Source organism: Exophiala bonariae, assembly GCF_035927105.1.
Source record: "Exophiala bonariae strain CCFEE 5792 chromosome Unknown scaffold_55, whole genome shotgun sequence".
Taxonomy (NCBI): Eukaryota; Fungi; Ascomycota; class Eurotiomycetes; order Chaetothyriales; family Herpotrichiellaceae; genus Exophiala; species Exophiala bonariae.
Genome location: NW_027042530.1, coordinates 1 through 19,730, shown reverse-complemented (window position 1 = coordinate 19,730; position 19,730 = coordinate 1). Strand labels below are relative to the sequence as shown.

General features: G+C 49.0%; 6 protein-coding genes across 6 annotated transcripts; 3 read left to right on the top strand and 3 right to left on the bottom strand.

Moving 5' to 3' along the window:
- Positions 1-22: 22 nt before the first annotated feature.
- Positions 23-943, bottom strand: LTR84_011366 (uncharacterized protein; the record flags this gene model as incomplete). Its single annotated transcript, XM_064854898.1, has 1 exon — positions 23-943. The coding sequence occupies one exon, from the start codon at positions 941-943 to the stop codon at positions 23-25; it is 921 nt and encodes a 306-aa protein (XP_064699989.1).
- A 738-nt stretch (positions 944-1,681) lies between these two features.
- Positions 1,682-3,825, bottom strand: LTR84_011365 (uncharacterized protein; the record flags this gene model as incomplete). Its single annotated transcript, XM_064854897.1, has 8 exons — positions 1,682-2,172; positions 2,240-2,325; positions 2,375-2,538; positions 2,598-2,696; positions 2,750-2,886; positions 2,942-3,195; positions 3,230-3,547; positions 3,608-3,825. The coding sequence occupies 8 exons, from the start codon at positions 3,823-3,825 to the stop codon at positions 1,682-1,684; spliced, it is 1,767 nt and encodes a 588-aa protein (XP_064699988.1).
- A 913-nt stretch (positions 3,826-4,738) lies between these two features.
- Positions 4,739-6,670, top strand: LTR84_011364 (uncharacterized protein; the record flags this gene model as incomplete). Its single annotated transcript, XM_064854896.1, has 3 exons — positions 4,739-5,485; positions 5,534-5,855; positions 5,928-6,670. The coding sequence occupies 3 exons, from the start codon at positions 4,739-4,741 to the stop codon at positions 6,668-6,670; spliced, it is 1,812 nt and encodes a 603-aa protein (XP_064699987.1).
- Positions 6,671-9,487: 2,817 nt separating this feature from the next.
- Positions 9,488-10,515, top strand: LTR84_011363 (uncharacterized protein; the record flags this gene model as incomplete). The annotated part of the gene is made up of 2 exons (XM_064854895.1): positions 9,488-9,677; positions 9,806-10,515. The coding sequence occupies 2 exons, from the start codon at positions 9,488-9,490 to the stop codon at positions 10,513-10,515; spliced, it is 900 nt and encodes a 299-aa protein (XP_064699986.1).
- A 161-nt stretch (positions 10,516-10,676) lies between these two features.
- Positions 10,677-10,862, bottom strand: LTR84_011362 (uncharacterized protein; the record flags this gene model as incomplete). The annotated part of the gene is made up of 1 exon (XM_064854894.1): positions 10,677-10,862. One exon carries the CDS (start codon positions 10,860-10,862, stop codon positions 10,677-10,679), a length of 186 nt encoding a protein of 61 aa, XP_064699985.1.
- Positions 10,863-13,960: 3,098 nt separating this feature from the next.
- Positions 13,961-16,559, top strand: LTR84_011361 (uncharacterized protein; the record flags this gene model as incomplete). The annotated part of the gene is made up of 4 exons (XM_064854893.1): positions 13,961-15,842; positions 15,890-16,213; positions 16,299-16,483; positions 16,545-16,559. 4 exons carry the CDS (start codon positions 13,961-13,963, stop codon positions 16,557-16,559), a joined length of 2,406 nt encoding a protein of 801 aa, XP_064699984.1.
- Positions 16,560-19,730: the final 3,171 nt, after the last annotated feature.

Here is a 19,730-nt window from a genome sequence, read left to right as displayed (position 1 = left end):
TCTCAGTCTAGTGAGTGGTTGATCAATAGGTACTTGGCAAGACACTTAATCTTCCACCATCGGTGATCAACGACATGCCGTTGATGTAAGCTCCCGCGCGGCTGCACAACCAAAGGATAGCGCCGGCCATGTCTTGCTCATCACCCGTCCTGGTCGCTGGCACCCGAGTCTTCTCCCATGTACCTTCAACATTGTGGCGGGCCACCCTGCCCTCCCCGGTGTACATGTTGTGCGTCATTTCGCTATAGTAGTACCCTGGTACTAAGACATTGGCCCGAATGTCGTACTCGACCAGAACCGTGGACAGCATCTTCATCATGTGTATCACTCCCGCCTTGGCTGGCGAGTAAATCATGTCGTTGAGGAATTTGCGACTGTAGCCACCTGTTGAGGCGGTAGCAATGATTTGTGGGCGAGCAGTAAAATTTTCCTCGGTTGGTGGGTGAGGGCGTGTTCGGTTGCGGGCTTGTAACAGGAGCAGGAAGGCTGCGATCGTAAAGTGGGTCGCTGTCACGTTTACCGCAAACGTGTAGTTCATGGAGTCAAAGCTTGGAGACCAGAGATTTTCTGCAAACTTCTCGAGAGATAGGTACTTGCCGGTCTCGTCGGTAACCGGAGTTTCTGGGGCCATAACACCTGCATTGCAGACCAGCACGTCGAGGACCGGAGTGACGGATTTTACTTGCTCCACGCTTGACAGCAAGCTCTCCTTCGAGGTCACATCGCACGCGATTGGGTGGATGTTCTTGGTAGGCACGGAAGAAGCGACTGCCTCGAGGGATGCAAGACGTCGACCTAGGATGAACACGTTGGCCGCACCATTGAGGGCGAGGGCGCGAGCCATCATAGCACCTAGGCCGCTTCCACCACCAGTAATGACGATGTTGAGGCCATGGACGCTGAAGAGGCTGGCTGCGTCTAGTTTAGAGGTGGTCGTAGTCATGGTTGGGAATGATACAGTGGTTTTGAACAGGCACGGTTTGTAGTTGATATGCTAACTTACACAACGGATGATGACGAATATATTTCCCTATAATACGTTTTCGAGTACCAATAAAACAACGGATCTCAGTGATCCTCGGCAACTGCTTCATCATACGTGTGTATGGTATATCAGAGTTTAGCCCCCATAATTCCGGCCGGCGGTATCTCGGCTCCGAAACCTACCAGATATTGCAGTCGAGGAGTGGGAAATGCACTGTTTACAGGGTTTCCCCTCCAACTTACCTATCATCCGATAGGTTTGACTTCAGCAACTCGCCACTAGCTCATGCGAGATGCAGTTCAAGAAATGCACTCTTCGGCAGGCTTCTCAGTCGTCTTCGATGCCACAGCTCATGATTCGAATGACACTGCTCACCATTCGAGTTACTAAACGAAGCTCAAGATTTAGTTTATGGTATTAGTGCTAGTTATAGAGCTGTTCGTCTTTATTGGCTATTCATGGGCGAGCTCAAAAACAGAGCATCAACGACTTTACTCGTTGAAATTACCATTCGTTGTATCCAACCATCAAAGATGCCTGAGAAGCTATTGGAGTAACCAACCAATGATGGAAATTCGATTTCATCCTTGGTAGTATAAATGAATCGGCGACCAGGAATAGTGACATTATGGAGTTTGTAGCAAAATCTGGTGGTGGGATTAAACATCTCCGCCACTTATCGTTTAAATTTGTTTCCTAAGCATCCGCCGCGGCCAGAAATTCTTGTAGATCGCCTTCCAAGTTTCGCTCTATATCCCCCTCCTGCAGCATGCCGAGGTAATAGGATAGGTCGCGCCCATCAAACTGACGAGTGCTAAAGCCGTTGCCAAAGAAGGCCCATGGATTCATACTCCTATACTCGATGTCGTAGTCCTCAAACCGTGGCTCCTTCATGATCTCCATAAAAACAAGACGTGATGCCGGAAACATACAAAGCTGTCCATCAGCCCGGCCCTGTTTAAACCAGCTTGTACAACCGCTTGACCATGCCGTCCTGGCCAGAAATAGTTCAGCGTGCTCTGTTAATGCTTCAGCGAGGTGTAACTTCGGCGTCAACGACTTAATGTTCTCTTGTTGCATTTTCTTGATGACCTTGATAAAATTCTCGACGATGACTTCCAGGACAGAAAGGAACGAGCCGAGGCCGTGAGGCCCGTATGGCCCGCTGATGGTGAAATAATTAGGCACTGTGTTGTACCAATATGTAAGCTTTCCAGCATTGTGGGGAATATTTGGAGAATGGATGAGACTTACTATGCGGAACACCTATGGAAAGGTAGGACGTGATTTTTTGAGCCCACAAGTCCTGAACGTTGTGGCCGTTGGCAACGATGGGAAATCTAGGGATCCACGTTGTGTTGAAACTGTCACACATCAGCAGCAACTCACATTTGGAACAAAAGTGGCTCATACCCAGTAGCACAGATGATCGCATCGACATCGTGATGCACTCCGTGGCTGTCCACAAACCCGGTCTCGTCAACCTCTAATAACTGCTGTGTGAAGACGGTAACGTGATTCTTCGTCAACGCCTCAAGAAAACCCTCCCCAGGCTGTTGCGCGTGTCAGTATGTTAGAATAGGATCGTGGGTAGCTCGACGTGCTGACTCACCGTGGGTCGCCGACAACCCACCCCAAATGTCTTCGGGATCATAGCCTCGATCAAGTCTTCTCTTTCAGATAGCCGCCGTGTCATTTCTTCGACCGCGTACTTCACCATGGATGAGTAAGATCTTCACAACCAAGGAGTGGAGTCATTCTAACCTGTCTGACTTGGGTAGCTTCCGGTGTGCCTTTGATCATGAAATGGAATCTCTTGTTGAGTTCTGCCTCTACCATCTTGGAGTATTTGAGGCTTAGCTCAGGGTTTTCTTCGAGCATTTTCTTCTGTTTCGCCGAATCTATGCACGCACTGTTAGGCATTCATGGTGCTATCAAGACTTGGACCGCACACACATTCGAAATTCCCTCCGGTAGGTCCAGCATATTTTTGGGCGAACCCAGCAGTCACCCATGTGGGTGAGCGTATCCAGGTATAGAGTTTCTTGACTTTTGGCCCAAGGTCTGAAGTGATTTGTATTCCGCTACTTCCCATCCCAATAACGGCAACACGTTTATCATTTAGATCAAGGCCTTCATCATAATGAGCACTGTGCTGTAGTATTCCCTTAAAAGAATGAAGACCCTTGATGTCCGGCCACTGCCAGTTACTGCAATATCAAGCTTTCAGTCAGTATTCTAGACCAAGAACGGGGAATCCAGCCGAGTTTGACTTGCTTTAAATGGCCACTCCCATTGATAAGCACGTCGCATGTGTCTAGAATGTCAACACCTTCTGAGTCTCGGATGCGAACGTTCCACAGACCATCATCGTTATTCCAGGTGGCGCTGACCACAGTATGGTTAAACTTCATATACGACTTCAACCCATATTTCTCCACAATGTCGTTCAGGTACTGCCAGATCTCGGCTGAACCAGAATAGTATTTTGACCACTTGGGGTTGCGGGCCCAGGTGAACTGATAGCTCACTGATGGGATGTCGCAAGCACAGCCAGGGTAACTGGAAAATAAGCGGTCAATCGATTCTGCATTCTCAGCATGAATTAGTTGGGAATGTTACCGGTTCTCTAACCATGTTCCACCAATATCAGCATTCTTCTCATAGATTTGAACCGTTGTATTGGTCAGCGTGTCCTCCGCGAACTTGGAAAAGCAAATTCCTGATGCACCAGCGCCGATGAATATTACACGCATTGTTCTCATTGTCCCATACGGCTGCTCTAATAGCTTGTATCCTCTCGCGTTCTTTTCAGGCCATAGCTCTGCCGTCTTTGTCATACTTGCGCTATCTGAAGCCATGCGATGCCACTCCTCAAGTGCTGGGGACAGAGATCCTATAATTATGAAATGCTTTTCACCAAGCTTTTGTCCAACCGGAGAGAGGTATTGACGACTCCAGGCTGCCTTTATTCGATCGATATCAGTTCAATCGAACATTAATCAAGCCCTCTCTTATAAGGCCTGTAGTACTTCAACAGCTGTCATCGGCCCGGTCTGACGTGGTTCCTTTACGAGTCATCATGCCACATTTACCGCCTCTGAGTGTTTTAAAAGCATTTGGGTACACTTTGGTGAGAGAACAAATAAAAGCGGGTCATCGGGGAAGATTCTGCTTCCACCCTCATTTGACGGTTCGGCTCCGAAAAACACCTTTCGTTCGACTTGCCGGACTCAATAGAGCTTCCAGAGACCCCATGGCTGACGAGAGCAAATGCCTGCGCCAACACGCGTCGAACACATGGTCCCTGACATTGGGCTATATCATTCTTTTCACAGGCTTACACTTTTCGTTATCGCTCTGTAGGACGTCTCTCGGGGCCGGGATATTAGGCGAGTAAGCTCTGACCCCACATGCACAACCTGAACCGAGATTGCCAGCAGTTGTTCACAAAATCCAGCGAACCAGTTTTACCCACGATTTCAGCTTTGACAGCCGGCCCAAAGAAGAACCTCGGTACTACGATTCGAGTGTCAATATTGAGCGAACGGCTTGTTGTTTGGTGGAACTAAAGACAGAGTGGGCGAGTCTTTGGCAGCCGCGGCCCCGAGGTTTGGCTAACCGACCCCCATAGACCTTCCATGAGTGATAATAGTACGATCATATTACTCTCTGAAACGGCCTCATCGATACATCTCTTGTCGCAAATTCCGGTCCATCAAACAGGGCTGACAACAGAGATCCTACCAAACAATGTCGCCATATTCCGGAGCAAGCGCAAGCGTCCGATTGATCGACCCCTATCATGTCTGGCACTCGGGTCCTATTTTCTCGCAAGTCACCTCAACCACGTGCCCCGCGCGCATCGTGGCAACCTCTGGTCAGGTTGGAAAAGACGTTAATGGCAACCTGATCCAAGACCCGGTGGCTCAGATAGAGCAGGCATTTCTGAACTTGCACAAAGTACTGGCTGCTGCGGGAGCCAGAGTGCAAGATATTTTCAAACTAGTATGGTATGTGGTCGACCACGATCCGAACAATCGTCTATACAGGGCACCCCTTATCAAATTCTTGAATGGGCACAGACCAGCTACTACACTCGTTCCCGTCCCCACCTTAGACAGCCCAGGCTTTATCTTTGAGGTCGAGGCGTACGCTGCGGTTGAGCAATGCCCAATTCAAAAAGTTGATGTCGTTGTCGTTGGTGCGGGTCTCAGTGGCCTTAAAGCAGCCTACGATATCCAAAAAGCAGGATACTCGTGCCTTGTCGTCGAGGCGCGAGACCGCGTCGGCGGTAAGACGTGGTCTGTTGATCCACTTGGAAATGGTAATTACATAGATCTTGGCGCAGCTTGGTTTAATGATACAAATCAGTCGTACGTACACGAACTTGTCATGTCCCTAGGGCTGTCAATGGTTGAGCAGTACACTATTGGCAGCGTCATTCAAGAAGATCTGGGAGGAGGTCTGTCTACGTTCGCATATGGGACTACGCCTTCGGTATGCTGGAACAGAAACACTAGTAATAAAACTAACGATTTATCCCAGGCATTGGCAGAAGCTGGCGGAGCCGAGAACATATCCTCTATACTCAACTTAACAGAGACTATATGCCAAAATATAGATATTCACAATCATCTAGGGACTGAGACAGACCTGGACAAATATACTTTGGAGGCATGGGCCAGGAAAGAAGGGGCAGGTGAGAGTGCGCTTGCAGCTGTGCGAGTCTGGACTCGTGCTATGCTCGGCGTTGAGCCTTCCGAACTCAGCGCTTTATACTTTATGGACTACTGCAAAAGTGGAGGAGGATTGATTAGAATGAGATCTGACAAGAGAGATGGAGGACAGCACTTCAGACTAACTCAAGGTACGTTTTTCAATATGCCAGTCTTTTGGCGGACTCTAGTGGTATCCAGGAATTCAGAGTAATGACTAATAGGTACCCAATCAATTTCCAAGGGCCTGGCACACTTATTAGCCTCAGGGTCAGTCATCTTGAATTCTCCCGCTCGATCTATCGAGCAGCTGCCAGAAGGGGTTCTTGTATCGGCTGGTCGTGGCGATATTCTTTGTCAACGGGTTATTGTCTCGGTCCCTACTCCTTTATACAAGGAGATCACCTTCTCGCCACTTCTCCCCGAGGCTAAGCAGGCCCTCAGCCAGTCAAATAAACTAGGCTATCAGCTGAAGGTAATGATTGTTTACGCCGAACCATGGTGGCGTGCCGGTGGTTTGTGTGGACTGATGCAGTCATTCGAAGGTCCAGTCGCGGTGACACGAGACAGTAGTGTTGAAGGGAAGCAATACTCATTAACATGCTTTGTGCCTGGTGACTCAGGGAGAAAACTAGCTTCTGGTACTCAGAAGGAGCGGTTCGATGCGGTGCTAGCACAGATTGCGCGTGTGTTTGGACCTTTCGTTGGCGGCAAAGTACCACAACCGCTTGCTATGGCAGAGCATGAATGGGCCAAGGATCAATGGGCTCAAGGGTGCCCTTGCCCAGTTTCACCTCCTGGGGTCATGACACAGTTTGGACATGCTTTAAGAACTCCTCACGGAAAGGTGCATTTTGTTGGAACGGAGACCGCTTTCGAGTGGAAAGGATACATGGATGGAGCAATTCGTTCCGGAGAGAGGGGAGCAAAAGAAGTCATTCATATGCTAAGCAGACCCAACATCTAGTGATGACCGTCAATGGGGGGACAGAGTTTCGGGTAAAAGCGCAAGGAGAAGGACTGAAGGTTTAACAACCAGTTACAGTGGGCAAGATCACTTAAGAAAGATAGGTATAGAATGGAGCTGCAAAAATACCGTCGAAAATTACGGGATAAGAGACGTAGGCGTTGAGACTAGTTAGCAACTTATAACCCTCTTTTTTGTTCCACTTTCTTCTCAGCTTTACAGTAAAGAATTTTGTCCCATCATTGTACATGCAATCCTCGGAGTGAGACGAGTGAGTTTTAAGTCTTGTTACACCTAGGACCAAGTCTTCGGCGCCAATGCAACCGTCCATCTTTCTGGTGGACAGTAAGAGCTACTCCACTTGTTCGTCGTCCCGAGTAGAAGGAATCGATTTCATTCCACTAAAAGACGAGCTGTGTTACATATGCCCTGACCATGAATGCGATGGTCTTCGCTTCTCTTCTTGGAGCAATTACTTGCGACACTTAGAAGAACGAGCGGGCCTCACGAAACCCTTTTTCTGCGATCTCTGTGGCGGGAATTTCACAAGCGCACACGCCGCATCAAAGATGCCAGAGATACTGGCCCGAAAATAGATCACACATTTGAAGTCCGCTCTTCTCACAGAAAATTCGACCCTTCAAACACGACCTTAGATATAGCATGAAGTTGGTGATACACTCCTTGCGTGTGGCTCTATCGTGAAATGGTGAGATTGTTATAGACATATGCCTTGATTATAGGATTATAGATTGACATTCATGCCACCAACACCAAGGCATTTCATTCCCCAGCTGACTTCGAGCCAGATTTAATTGCAATTCAATTGTTTGAAGAAATTTCCCACATACGTACTGAGCAGGTGAACAGGAATCGAACTCTATACTCTTCACAGATATGTCTAAAACGCTGCAGCTCTGTAATAACATCTCTTATTACTTCACTTGGGATGGGAATTTTCTCCCCGGTATCTGGGTTGAATTGGGCGTCATAGAGCGATATACCTACCCTGTCAACAAAAGCTGTGGGTAAAATTCGCGCTGTGGGAGGAGATAGGTCTGAAATGGAGAAGCGAATTCCATTGCTTCATCCACGAGGTTCCGTCAGAGGGGCTGAGACCGCAGACTCGCTTGTAGTTGGAGGTTTGCTGTATACGCACCTTCCCATGTCCACCAAGGCAGTTAAGTAGTCATATTTAGTTGGATGGTAGTGGCGCATTTTTACAGATTAAGAAGCATATGCTAATCAAGGCTTAAGATGTTAGTCCGATTAGGCAAAATCTCAATATATTTCTACTGTGTCTGAAAAGGTAAAGATTATAGCTATGACGAAACGAAAATTGCAGGTTAAGCAGATACCCTGAGCTCGGAATGAGCCGGGAGACATATGCTTGGCTTGAACATCATAATTACGTCTATTATTTGCCTTTTCGACCGCTGTGCCAGTAATTAATATTGTAAGAGTTCTTGTACATATGTAAATGAAGGGGTCTGTGATATCATAGCCGCCTCCATATGGAACCTATATAATTAGTGGAATAATGAAAGTACGGGATCTTCTCGAGCTGATGATGAGCTGACTACCCTTTCCTCTCCCATACCTTCCAGGATATTTATCTGCGAAATTCCTAGAGCCTTTAGAGATACTATTTTCTATTTGGTAAAAGGCTTTTGCGGCCCAGAACCAGTAATTTTTAAATATATTTTGCGTCCGTCATCGTCGGTCCCTTCGCCTTCCAATATCGAAGTCTCATGGGCCATGGTTAGTGATGTCAGTTTATCCTACGCCGACAAAGACAGACGTATTCGGAACAGCACAGAAAAACGCTCTCCAATACTCAGTTTCTTATGGCCGCTGATCACGAATCTGTTAAGACTGTGATCACCGCGATTGCCATTGGAATCAACAGCTGTCAGGTCCGCTGACCATCAATTTTCTATCGTGTGAGCGACGATCACTATGCCACCCACGGGCGGGCGGAAGATGCGTGGAGGATGATGAAAGTTATCTCTTTTCAGTGATGATACTACAACCACAAATTAATGAGACAAGAAAGGGCCCCAAAGAGCGTGGAAGAATTTTGCGGAAACAATCTCAGGGGAGATTGACGTTAAGAGCGAGGTCGTGGATCTATTTGGATATTTACTCCTTTTCGCTCGCTGCGAGGCTCGGGCTGATGACTCGATCGCTTCGTCTATTCGTGAGACTAGGAGAGAAATCACTTGCATATAGGCGGAGTTGCCCTTCTGGCGGGGTATGTGAAAAGGCCAGCTTTATGGGCCTGGGAAATAGTGCGCAGAATTTGTATGGGATGTCGTCATTGCTCGGGCTGACTTGCTCGGCACCTTTGCATGAGTGGTGTGTGAAGCTTGTAGATGTGCTCGGGCAATATTTCGCAGTGCTCCAAGACCGCGTGTTCTGTTTACTCCATCAATGAACGGATGCGATTTGCCGCCCTCGTGACCAGGGGCACGTACGCCTCGGCTTATCAGCCTCACATCAGCACGGGCATCTAGGTCCATCTGACCATTGAAAATCGTGCGTATAGTGATAAAATTAGTACTACTAGAATCTTCCCAGTAAGCACCGTTCAAATATATTCAGTTTTAACATATTAAGTAAGAAACTATGGGTGCCAGCAAGCTGGGATAATACTTCCTATGTAGTTACTAGTTAGGATTATGTTGACGCCTACGTGGAGCGACCCAACTGCTATGACGTAGTTAGTCCCACCAGATTTCGAGATAAAAGACCTGTCCGCGCTACCAATCGCTCGAAGAATATTTCTTCGTGCTACACTCCAGCTAGTCTACCAACATGGTTCAGCGTGAAGAGGAACAAAGTCCACAAGCCACTGCCAGAATTACCACAAAACTCCCTGACCCACAGAAGAACCCAAAGCGGTTCAGCGAATTCGACTTGCTAGGCAAGGTATTCATCGTAACAGGCGGAGGACGGGGGCTAGGGCTATCATTGGCCGAGTCATTAGTTGAGGCTGGGGGTCAAGGTGAGTCCTTAGCCTTTCAAATATCGAACTCGTTTCTGAGCGTTTCTGTTTATTTGCAAAACTTCGATAGATGGTCCCTACATTTCCAATTCTGTGAACGAGGAGAGGTACAGTTCTAATGAGCACAGTCTACTGCTTGGACCGCCTCGCAGAACCAGATGAAGAGTTTAATGAAGTCGCTGCCCGTTTTGCACCTTCATTTCAAGGCACTCTCCGATATGACCACGTGGACGTCCGCGACACGCTTGATCTCGAGAGAGTCATTGAGTCGATTGCATGCAAGCACTCAAGGCTTGACGGCCTTATCGCCGCGGCAGGCGTTCAGCATATCACTCCCGCTCTCGAGTATGCTCCTGACGAAATGATGAGAATGATGGACATCAATTACAAGGGTGTCTTTTATGCTGCCACAGCATGTGCCCGCCAGATGATCCGGTATGGATGCATAGGCAGCATCGTTCTCGTAGCCAGCATGAGTGGTTTTGTCGCCAACAAAGGGCTGATAACTAGTGTGTACAACTCGAGCAAAGCAGCTGTGGTCCAGTTGTCAAAAAACCTGGCGATGGAGTGGGGGCGGGCGATTAAGCACAAAGACGGCGAAATCATTGGGGGAATCAGAGTAAATGCCCTGTGCCCAGGCCATATAATCACGCCGATGGTCGAGAAGAACTTCGAAGAGGCTCCGGGGTTAAAGGAACTCTGGGAGAAGGAAAACATGTTGGGCAGGTTGTCGTCTCCCGCAGAGTACAGAGGAGCAGCGCTTTTCCTGCTCAGCGACGCAAGTACCTTTATGACGGGGGCTTCGTTGGTGATTGACGGTGGTCATACCGCTTGGTAAGTAGTCAGCCTTGTTTCCAGTGGAAGACAGAAGACGATGAAATGTCTTTTCCGGCCGTTGTAAAACCAATGAAGCCGTAGAAGGCATGGTCTCGTCAAAGAAGCGATTTGGGAACACTATCCAGATATATGTTCTTCAGCCCATTATGTTATGTAGTCCATCTATCGCCCACTCTGGTGACCAAGTCCTTCAATAGTTTCATAGTCTGCCACCTTTTCGGTCATGGCCCCGTATTGCTTCTTGACGCGATCTCGCTTGCCATCCCGCATAGAAACGAGCAATCTTGAAATCTGCACAATGTCTGCATATTGCTCGTTCGCCGCTGCATTTCGTCTCTGTGTCGACATGGTTCGCATGCGTGCGTGAACCGCTGTCTTGTTCCCAGCCTACCTGCATCTTCGCCCGCGGAATCCCTGGATCTCTTTAATCTCGGAACGGCGACTTTGGCCGCTTTTTGAGAGGACTCGGCTGCCACGGTTCGTGGGGAGGGCGGAATGCGAAACTTGGCATCGCTGATAGGTTCGTTTACCATAATTCATAAACGGTACAATCAATAGTTGTCCGCCGAGCCAAGCTCAGGTCATTGCGACTGGTATGATTTGTTTCTTCCGGTGGACGATCCATCTCTTGCTCAATCTGACGCATGCGGTGCGGGTTCACATTTTAGTCGGCAGACGCAAAAGCGGCGCGGGTTTTCTGACTTCGTGGAACGAGAGAGGTTTCTGCGATGTATATGAGTCGTAGATAATCCCTCCGCATGTAGCCTCCTAGCCCTAAATCTCGGCAGGCTTGGGTATTTGCGAGTGGTTGTTTGTATGCAGGCTCTTCCTCAGTCGCTCATATTGGCCGTGTCAGTGCTCTTCTCCATGACAGGTATCGTGATGTGAAGCACCGCATCCGAATTGGACAACATCTCTGAAGGGGATCACGCGAGCAACACCTTCCTCATCGAGAATCAGACGAAGGTGACGTGGGGTTGAGGGTCGCGAGAGGTCGACTCGGCCGGCAGGCCCCTGGGTTATGGGCACCGCTCGTCTCGTTTGCTCTAACGGATGCAATGGATGTGTTAATAATATCTTGGGCCACCCCAGGTATGATACGGTGCTCGTAGCACTGCCTTCTCGTTGCAATCTCCGCGCAGGGGTGGTTCACGAAACCCATGGCGTTGTCCCGTTGGGCTCGCTGGGGGAGGAGATCTTATGAGTAGTGCAGTAGAGTCCGTACACTCGGAGGAGTTGTCTGAGCGGAGATGAGTATGCGTATGCATTCCTGCTGATCGGCTTTATAATTTTGCTGGAATCGTTAGAAGAGCTGAGAGTAGGGCTGGGGGGTGACAGAGGGCTATAGTTCTCGAGTTGGGGGGGGATGCTACCCATGCTGCTATCGACGCGAGCCTGGTGATAGGGCGCAGGCTTCAGTAGGAAGCTCTCCCGCTCACCGAACTCCTTCTCATCCGACCCGCTCATCTCGAGATCCTCGTACGTCTTGTTCGACATTGAGGTTTCATCGTGGGATCGAAGGGTGCATAACGAAAGGCACGAGTTCGGCTATCTCATAGGATGACGGAGATGAGAAAGAAAAAACCTGATCGCTTGGGGGCCTGCTTGATACGAGAAGGCCGTTCGTCTTCGCGAGAAACAGATGCGACAATCGAGACGGCAGGTCTATAACTTAAAGTCAAATACGACAGGAAGCGAGTAAAAAGAGAGGGTTGATGGGACCTCGTCAGCAAACTTGACAATTTACTCTCTTTGATGCTGCAGAGGAAAGGGCTGAGTTGCGAAGGCGACGCGTTAAAATCTAGGTGTAATAGACACGAGGTTTGGCGGATGAGGATAGGCCGAGTGGTTAATCCCCTGGCTTGAAATAGGGGGAGTGTGGCTTGACTCAGGCTTAAATTACGAAACCCCATTGTGGCCCATCACTATCGCCGTATTGTGTGACGGGATATGCAATTAATGACCTAAGTCGCTTGACGTAGTATGTAGCCCATATGGTAGATATCATAAGAAATGGTGGCAGATAGAGGTTGACATGTTTCGGGAAGGCTCTTGACATTTCACGAAGAACGGTGGTAGAGTTACTAGAGTACCATGAAGAATAGTGATGATGCTATGTGAAATAGTGGGATTTCTCCAAAGAACAATGGAAGTTGAATGAAAAATTTGTAGAGAGCTCCACGAACAGCGGAGGCAGAGCATTACTAGGAATAGTGCATTTCTCTTGGAAAATGGTGCTATCAAGTAGGAGTTTCTTAAAAATAAGTGGTAGGTCCATTATAACTGGGGGAGTTAGAAGTTTGTCGGCCTTTTCAATAAAAGTCTAAGGTGCCGGGTCGGACGTTTGATCCGGCCTTCAAAGCCACTAGTCTCATCCACCAATAAGGAACAAGGACCGGAAAGATTCTCCAGGCATTCGAGAGCCGCGATTGTGGTTGACTGCAAAGCTACGTCAATATAGTTCGAATCCAGTACTAGCGTTTTAAGTTCGGAGTGACTTCCCCAGGCGTTGAAGGATCAGTCTTTATGTCCCGATCACACAAGACACCTTCGCATGTAGCAACTAACTAGGGTAACGAAAAATCCGGCGGGCTTGGCGTGCTAGCTGTGTGATGGGGCCTGTTCTTCCTCGTTTGCTTCACCATCTATGATCCATGACCCCATCCACGCCAGAGAAACAGTTTAATTCATGTTCAATGTGCACCGAGAGGGATAACTCCCGGATTCGCACTGCCTTTGATAGGGCATCTAGTACGACTGACACGTCACTACCTTTGGGCTTTGGCTCATTTGTAGACAATTACGTTGATCTCTTATCTATTCTCGTGTCGGATCCAGAAACTATTTCGTTCCACACTTCTCGCGCCCCAATAGGTTGGATCTTTGGGCCATAAACCCTTCCTTTAGATCTCAACAACCGCCTTCATGACACGCATGCAGTAAGGCGCAGCACATATTGGTTCAACCTGCATACAACCGTGGCACCCTTCAAGCGACACTTCGACACCACTTCCACAACTCACAGATACATGAAGCCTAATCACTATCACGCCCGACCACACGCCGCACACATGCCGCCAATTTGATCTCGTTATTTCTTGAGACACCAACTTGGCCATAAATGCTTTGCAACAGGTCCGTCTTTACACCTTTTTCTACACTCATTTCGCTTCCGAGGAAGCAGCCTGCATATTGACACTACAATGATTCCCGTAGGTGTAATTCTCAGAAGCCAGATGAGGAGTTGTACGCGTCCTTCAAACGGACCTTTCCTAGTATATGCTCTGGATCATCCTCAGCTCTGTCAAGGACGACGGAAAGGCCTACTTGCAGATCGCCACCTTTAAGAGAGCCTACTGTAGATGAGCCCACCGAGTCGCAACGGTATCCATTAGTCCACCTATCTTCACTTTCTGGTCGCCTTGAAAGTTATCAATCTTCCTGTAATGTCTCCAACCGACCTGTCGCCTGAGTACGATGGCGCTGACTATTTTAATAGACCTTTTGATAGTCAGTTAGACGCCAAGGAGCAAGATGAGACTCCCAACCCTTTCATCGATGCGTGGAGATTGACACCATCACGGATGGATCCCAACTCTTACATGTTCGCGAATCAGCCTTCCAGCTACTGTATGTCCACCCCAGGCGGGTTTGGGGCTCTCTACCCCTTCCAGGCAGGCGACCTTCACATACCTGGGATGGGTATGAATACGCCGCTGTCCCTACATCTCGCCCACAAATTACACGCTCACGACTCAATTATGCAATTCCAACGGTTTGATCCTCACTTCCTACATCAGCCGCACACATTCCAGGATGCATTCTACCACCAGCAACCTCAACAACTTATTCTCCAACTGCAGCCGGAGGCCTTTGCACCTCAACCTGGGTACGCGGCGATGGACGAGTCTCCCAACAAAACCGCCTCAACACAGGCCGAATTAGGCATCGTACCATCAACAACAATTCAACCTCCACAACCGTCTATGTCAGGGAATATCGGCTTGCAGACATTGCCCATGGCGGGGAAGTCAGTCTCTTCGTTACGAGGAGATACCTGCGCTGACAAGACGAGCAGACTTCGATTTCATACGACGCTGAACGCTCCGACTGCCATGGTTCGACACTCCGACGAGATTCCCATCACTTATCTAAACAAAGGTCAAGCATATACAATGTCAATATTCGATACGACACCACCACTTCTACAGCCAAATGTCGCTCTAAAATATCGTACTTATGTTCGAGTCTCTTTCGAAGACGAACAGCAAAGAGCCCAACCCGGAGCTTATTGGAAACTTTGGAAGGAAGGTCGTGCTTTGAATGAAGCCCATCAACGGGGTGGCAAATTACTAGCGGTGGAATATATCGATCCAAACCGGCTGGAGGTTGAAGAATCGCGCCAATCTCGAATTCAGCTCGAAAAGGCATCGTTTGATGGATTTTGTGTGACTTGGTTTCCCGTTGGGGACCCGAACTGCTCGATATCTATCCGATTCAACTTTCTGTCTACGGACTTTAGTCACTCCAAAGGCGTCAAAGGTACTCTACTCCTACTTTGTGCAAAGACCGAACTTCTCACCACCCAGACGACTGCATCTAATGAACCCGAGGTCTGTTTCTCGAAAGTTAAACTATTCCACGACTATGGCGCCGAGAGAAAGCTTTCCAGCGATATCGCACACATCAAGAAGACAATAGGCAAGCTTAAACAACAAATTGCCCAAGCTGACGCTGGGCTTGGAAATGCTGGAAAGAGGACGAGAAGCGGATCAATGGCGGAAAAATCCAATTCTCGAACCGGTAAAGTCTTGAAACACAAACGAATCTGCTCGTTAGACACGGAAGCAGATGGTCCAAAGTTCTCAGTAGAGGATGATCTTCAGATGGAGCTGTTGAGAATGCAAGGCATGCTCTCTTCCACACAACCTGTGAGCGTCCTTTCCTTGCGCGGTGAACCTGAGGATGATCCAGATCGTCATCTGGTCAAACTTCCTGTTGATGACTCTGAGATGATAGAGGCTGTTCGTACGACCACATGGGTGTCGAGACAGAGTGCTTCCGACTCGCCAATATCCAACACAGCTCCTCCATCTACTACCTCTACATCACGGGCAACTCGAAAACAAAAACACTCAGAGATGCGACAATCAGCCATACAAGAGGAACCGGACAATTATCACATCAATGAGGGTAGTGTAAGAACATCGGTATCAGCATCTCGTCCAGTCAAGATCTCTAAGACAGACGTTGAATCTACATCTAATCACTTTGCGTTCGACGTGGACAGCGGCTACCAGCTTCCAACAGTGAGGCCAGTACGACCAGGTGAGTTTTCAACATCGGCAAAGAATACCAAGCTGATTCGACTACAGTTGCATGCCTTTATGTACGACAAAAGGACGCTGTTAACGAATACTACCGTGCCGTATATGTCATGCAACGGACGGTCAAAGATCTGATCAACAACATATCACGAAAATTTGATATTGACCCTCATCGAGTTACTCAGGTGACGTACGTCAATTCCCAAGGCGTACATATCATGGTCAATGAAGACATGGTTCGAGAACTTCCAGAAGGGCAAGATATGATTGTCGAATTTGTGCCAGTACAGACCGACCAACCAGTCAACCAAGAATTTATCGCGCTAGCTGTAACCGAGGCGATGGTCGATGGAGAGATCATCCCCGCGGAAGGTTGGATATCTGACCCTCTGGAGATGTGGCTGAACTTTTGACCCATTCTTGAGGTACCTGGGAGACCCGGAACTCATTTGCATAGATGCTGGAGATCGTATCCATTGTCCCGGTAATGATCACAATCAGCTTGCGGGTAGCGATGATTGCCCAATAGATCTTTCTTCAGGAGATGCGGTCGCCGCCAGTGGCTGTGGCCTGGCGAGATTGATTATCATTCCAGCCAATTTTGAACAGATCCTGGAGGACGAAGACACGCGGAAGAGGCGAGTAAGACCGCTCGTGTCGGGTGAGCGCTGTTCGTTCCGGTAATGAACTGACCTGTGTACAGTATGTGTTGATGTAAGATCGGATGCAACCCCTGAGACTCGCAATTGCGCAACGGATGGTGCCCGTATGAGGTATCACGAACATGAGTTTCAGGTAACTGACAAGTCTAAACACTCTGCGATCCTTGAATGATAAAGCTCTCACGGTTGAGAACTGTCTACATAAACCTACATGCCGCTCTTATGTTCTGAAGATTCCGATGAGTACCCATTAGGAACCCGTCATCTCACTCCTTGATGTTCAATCTGTAGGCTAAACGGCGATCTCCCCCTTTTGTAAGTTGTTTTGGAAAACAAGTCTTAAGCTGTGCTTTGCCACAACCTTCGAATGGGGTGAGCTTCCATCCAGACTCATACAACCTCACTTCGAATTGCTACTTCTTAGTGAGCCTTCCGATATAAAACCCCCTCATCCGGGATCCTTATGCCTACAAAGGCTCTCCTTTCGTTATCCTGCGGCTTCGGCGACATTCAGTGCCGTGACAAGCTGGTCGCAAATGGCTGACAAGTGGTCATCTATGCCCGAGGAAGGACGAAGACGAAGTGGCCGAAGTCAGTCTTCAAGTGCCATCAATTTAACCATGTGGCTGCCCAGTGTCCATCACCGCAACCAGTATGCAGCCGATGCGCTGGTGCCGGACAGACCCATCGCGAATGCACCAACGACCGAGTCAAGTGCGCCACATGTGATGGCTTTCACTCGACGTTCGACCCGAGTTGTCGACTATACAAAGCGGCATGTGAGAAGCTCGTCCCACGTCAATCATGAGGAAGTATTTCCAGATTCTTCAGGCCAACCTACGCAAGACGCCCGAAACGCAACTAAGCTTACTGAATGACGAAGACCTGCACGATTTTGGACTATTGCTGATTCAGGAACCACAATGCTGGCGCATTGACAGCAGCAGGTGATCACGGCACCACAGCACCACGCATACTGGACTCCATACGTCCCGGCAGTGCACCATGAGGAGGGCCGCTGGCCTTTCCGGAGCATGATATGGGCACATCGAGACCTCGCCGTCAAGCAAGTCCCGACATCATCGCCGGACATCACGGCGGCGATGACCGAGGTGGAAGGACGCAAGATACTCGCCATATCAGTCTACATACCACAGCAGCAAGAGGATGTCGGGGATGCCCTGTCAGCGTATCTGGACTGCATCAGAGGGGTCATCGAGAAGACGCGGCGAGAACAGAGTCCACAACAAATCGAGGTCATCATTGCGGGAGACTTTAACCGACACGATCAGCTCTGGGGAGGAGACGAAGTAGGAACATCACCCGGAAGGAGAGGCGATTATCGATCTGATGTCCGAGCTGGAGCTCAACAGCCTGCTCCTGCGAGGCACCATCACATACGAAGGCGCAAGGGGACAGAGCACGATAGATCTGGTCATGGCTTCTACAAGCCTATCGGATGACTGCATGCAGTGCGATACCCATCCCAATGAACATGGATCAGATCATCGATCCATTCAGACCAGCTTCAATCTCTTGCGCCCAGAAACGACACTCAAGCCACGCTTGTTGCTGAGGCATGCCGCGTGGGACCGCATCCGACAAGCGGTGACCCAACAACTGGAATAGCTGCCGGACGAGGTGGACGACCTCGACCGGTACACCGATCACTTTGTCAGCATCGTCACTGAAACCGTGCAGAAGCACACACCGTACACCAAACCAACATCGTACACGAAGAGATGGTGGACCGCGGATCTGACCCAGCTACGACGCAACTACACATACTGGAGGAACCAGGCCCGCTCTCACCGACGACAAGGCGTAGGGGATGATGCACTGGAGGCCCGAGTGCTCGAGCTGAGGAGAGAGTACCACCGGAGCATGCGGGTGCAGAAGAAACAGCACTGGGACACGTTCCTAGAAGATAGACAGAATATTTGGCAAGCGTGCCACTACCTCCAGCCCGACTCGACAGCCGCATTCGCCAAGATCTCAGCCCTCAAGACGGGAGAGAGAGACGGTCGAGGACGACGAGGGCATCGCCCGAACGTTGATCACTGCATTCTTCCCGGAGGGCCGAGCCGTGTCAGCGACGTTAGGCGACCCTGAAGATTATGGTCAACTCCCAACCGTCCCACTGACGATGATTGAAGTAGAACGAACCATCCATCACGCCAGCTCCTGGAAAGCGCCGGGAACCGATAGCATGCCGGCGGTGGTGTGGCAGAAATTATGGGCGGAAGTGAAAGAGGTCATCTTTCGTATCTTCCGCCAGTCACTAGCCACAGGGCGAGTAACGGCTAACCAACACCAAGTCCGGCTCAACCCCAACCGCGAAACGGCTTCTAACACTCGAGCTTTCGTATTCCGGAGCGTCAGCTGAAGGGTCAGCTGAAGCAACTCCTCATTTTATGCCAATTGAAGGCACGTAAAAACAGCAAACGAAATGCACTATTGTGGTCATCAGATCAAGTAGAAACTTAAAACAGCTCGAGCAAGGCTGAAAGTCTTGATCAGGCTCCGGTAACATGTTGACCCTAGAAGCCTTAAATGAAGGGAAAGGTGAATCGATGATGTAGTGATTGCTCGATTTCCGAAATTGACTGAATTATTATTACTAAACAGTGACGTGAAAAATCATTCCGTTCTTTGCAAACGTTTACCCTAAACAGTCTACAGCCCATCTTCGGAAATTTGCACCACAGGACGTTACAACTAACGGATGCATAATTTCTAATACGGAAGCCTTCGTATTAGGGCTTTTTCAGCTGGAATCAGCTCCAGTCATCGTGGCGCCCGGAGAACCAGTACAACATGTGTGAACGCAAGGAAAGACGACATAAAAGGGGACGTATTATTGTATCTTCCTATGAAACCACGATGGACTCCGTCGGGTGCAGTAATCTTGTAGAGTATGAGGGTATTATTTGCGATTTCTTTTACCAGTCATTGGTTGATAGCGGAATTGTTTCGCAACTCTAAGAAGATTGATCGGAGGACGCCGCGCGAATCGCAGAGCATCGAGAATCCTGGATGAGCCATCCACGGTTATCTTTTTATGTAAGGCTTCACCACATTACATCAGGACGAAGTTTTAGCAAGTAGTCCACTACGGTGAGGTATACTGTAGCCCTTGAGCGTTATCAAGTTACCCAATTTGTCTCAGTGACTCAGACCCTATTGGCCGCTATAGGCGGTGACTGGCGCGGGCCAATCAAAAAATT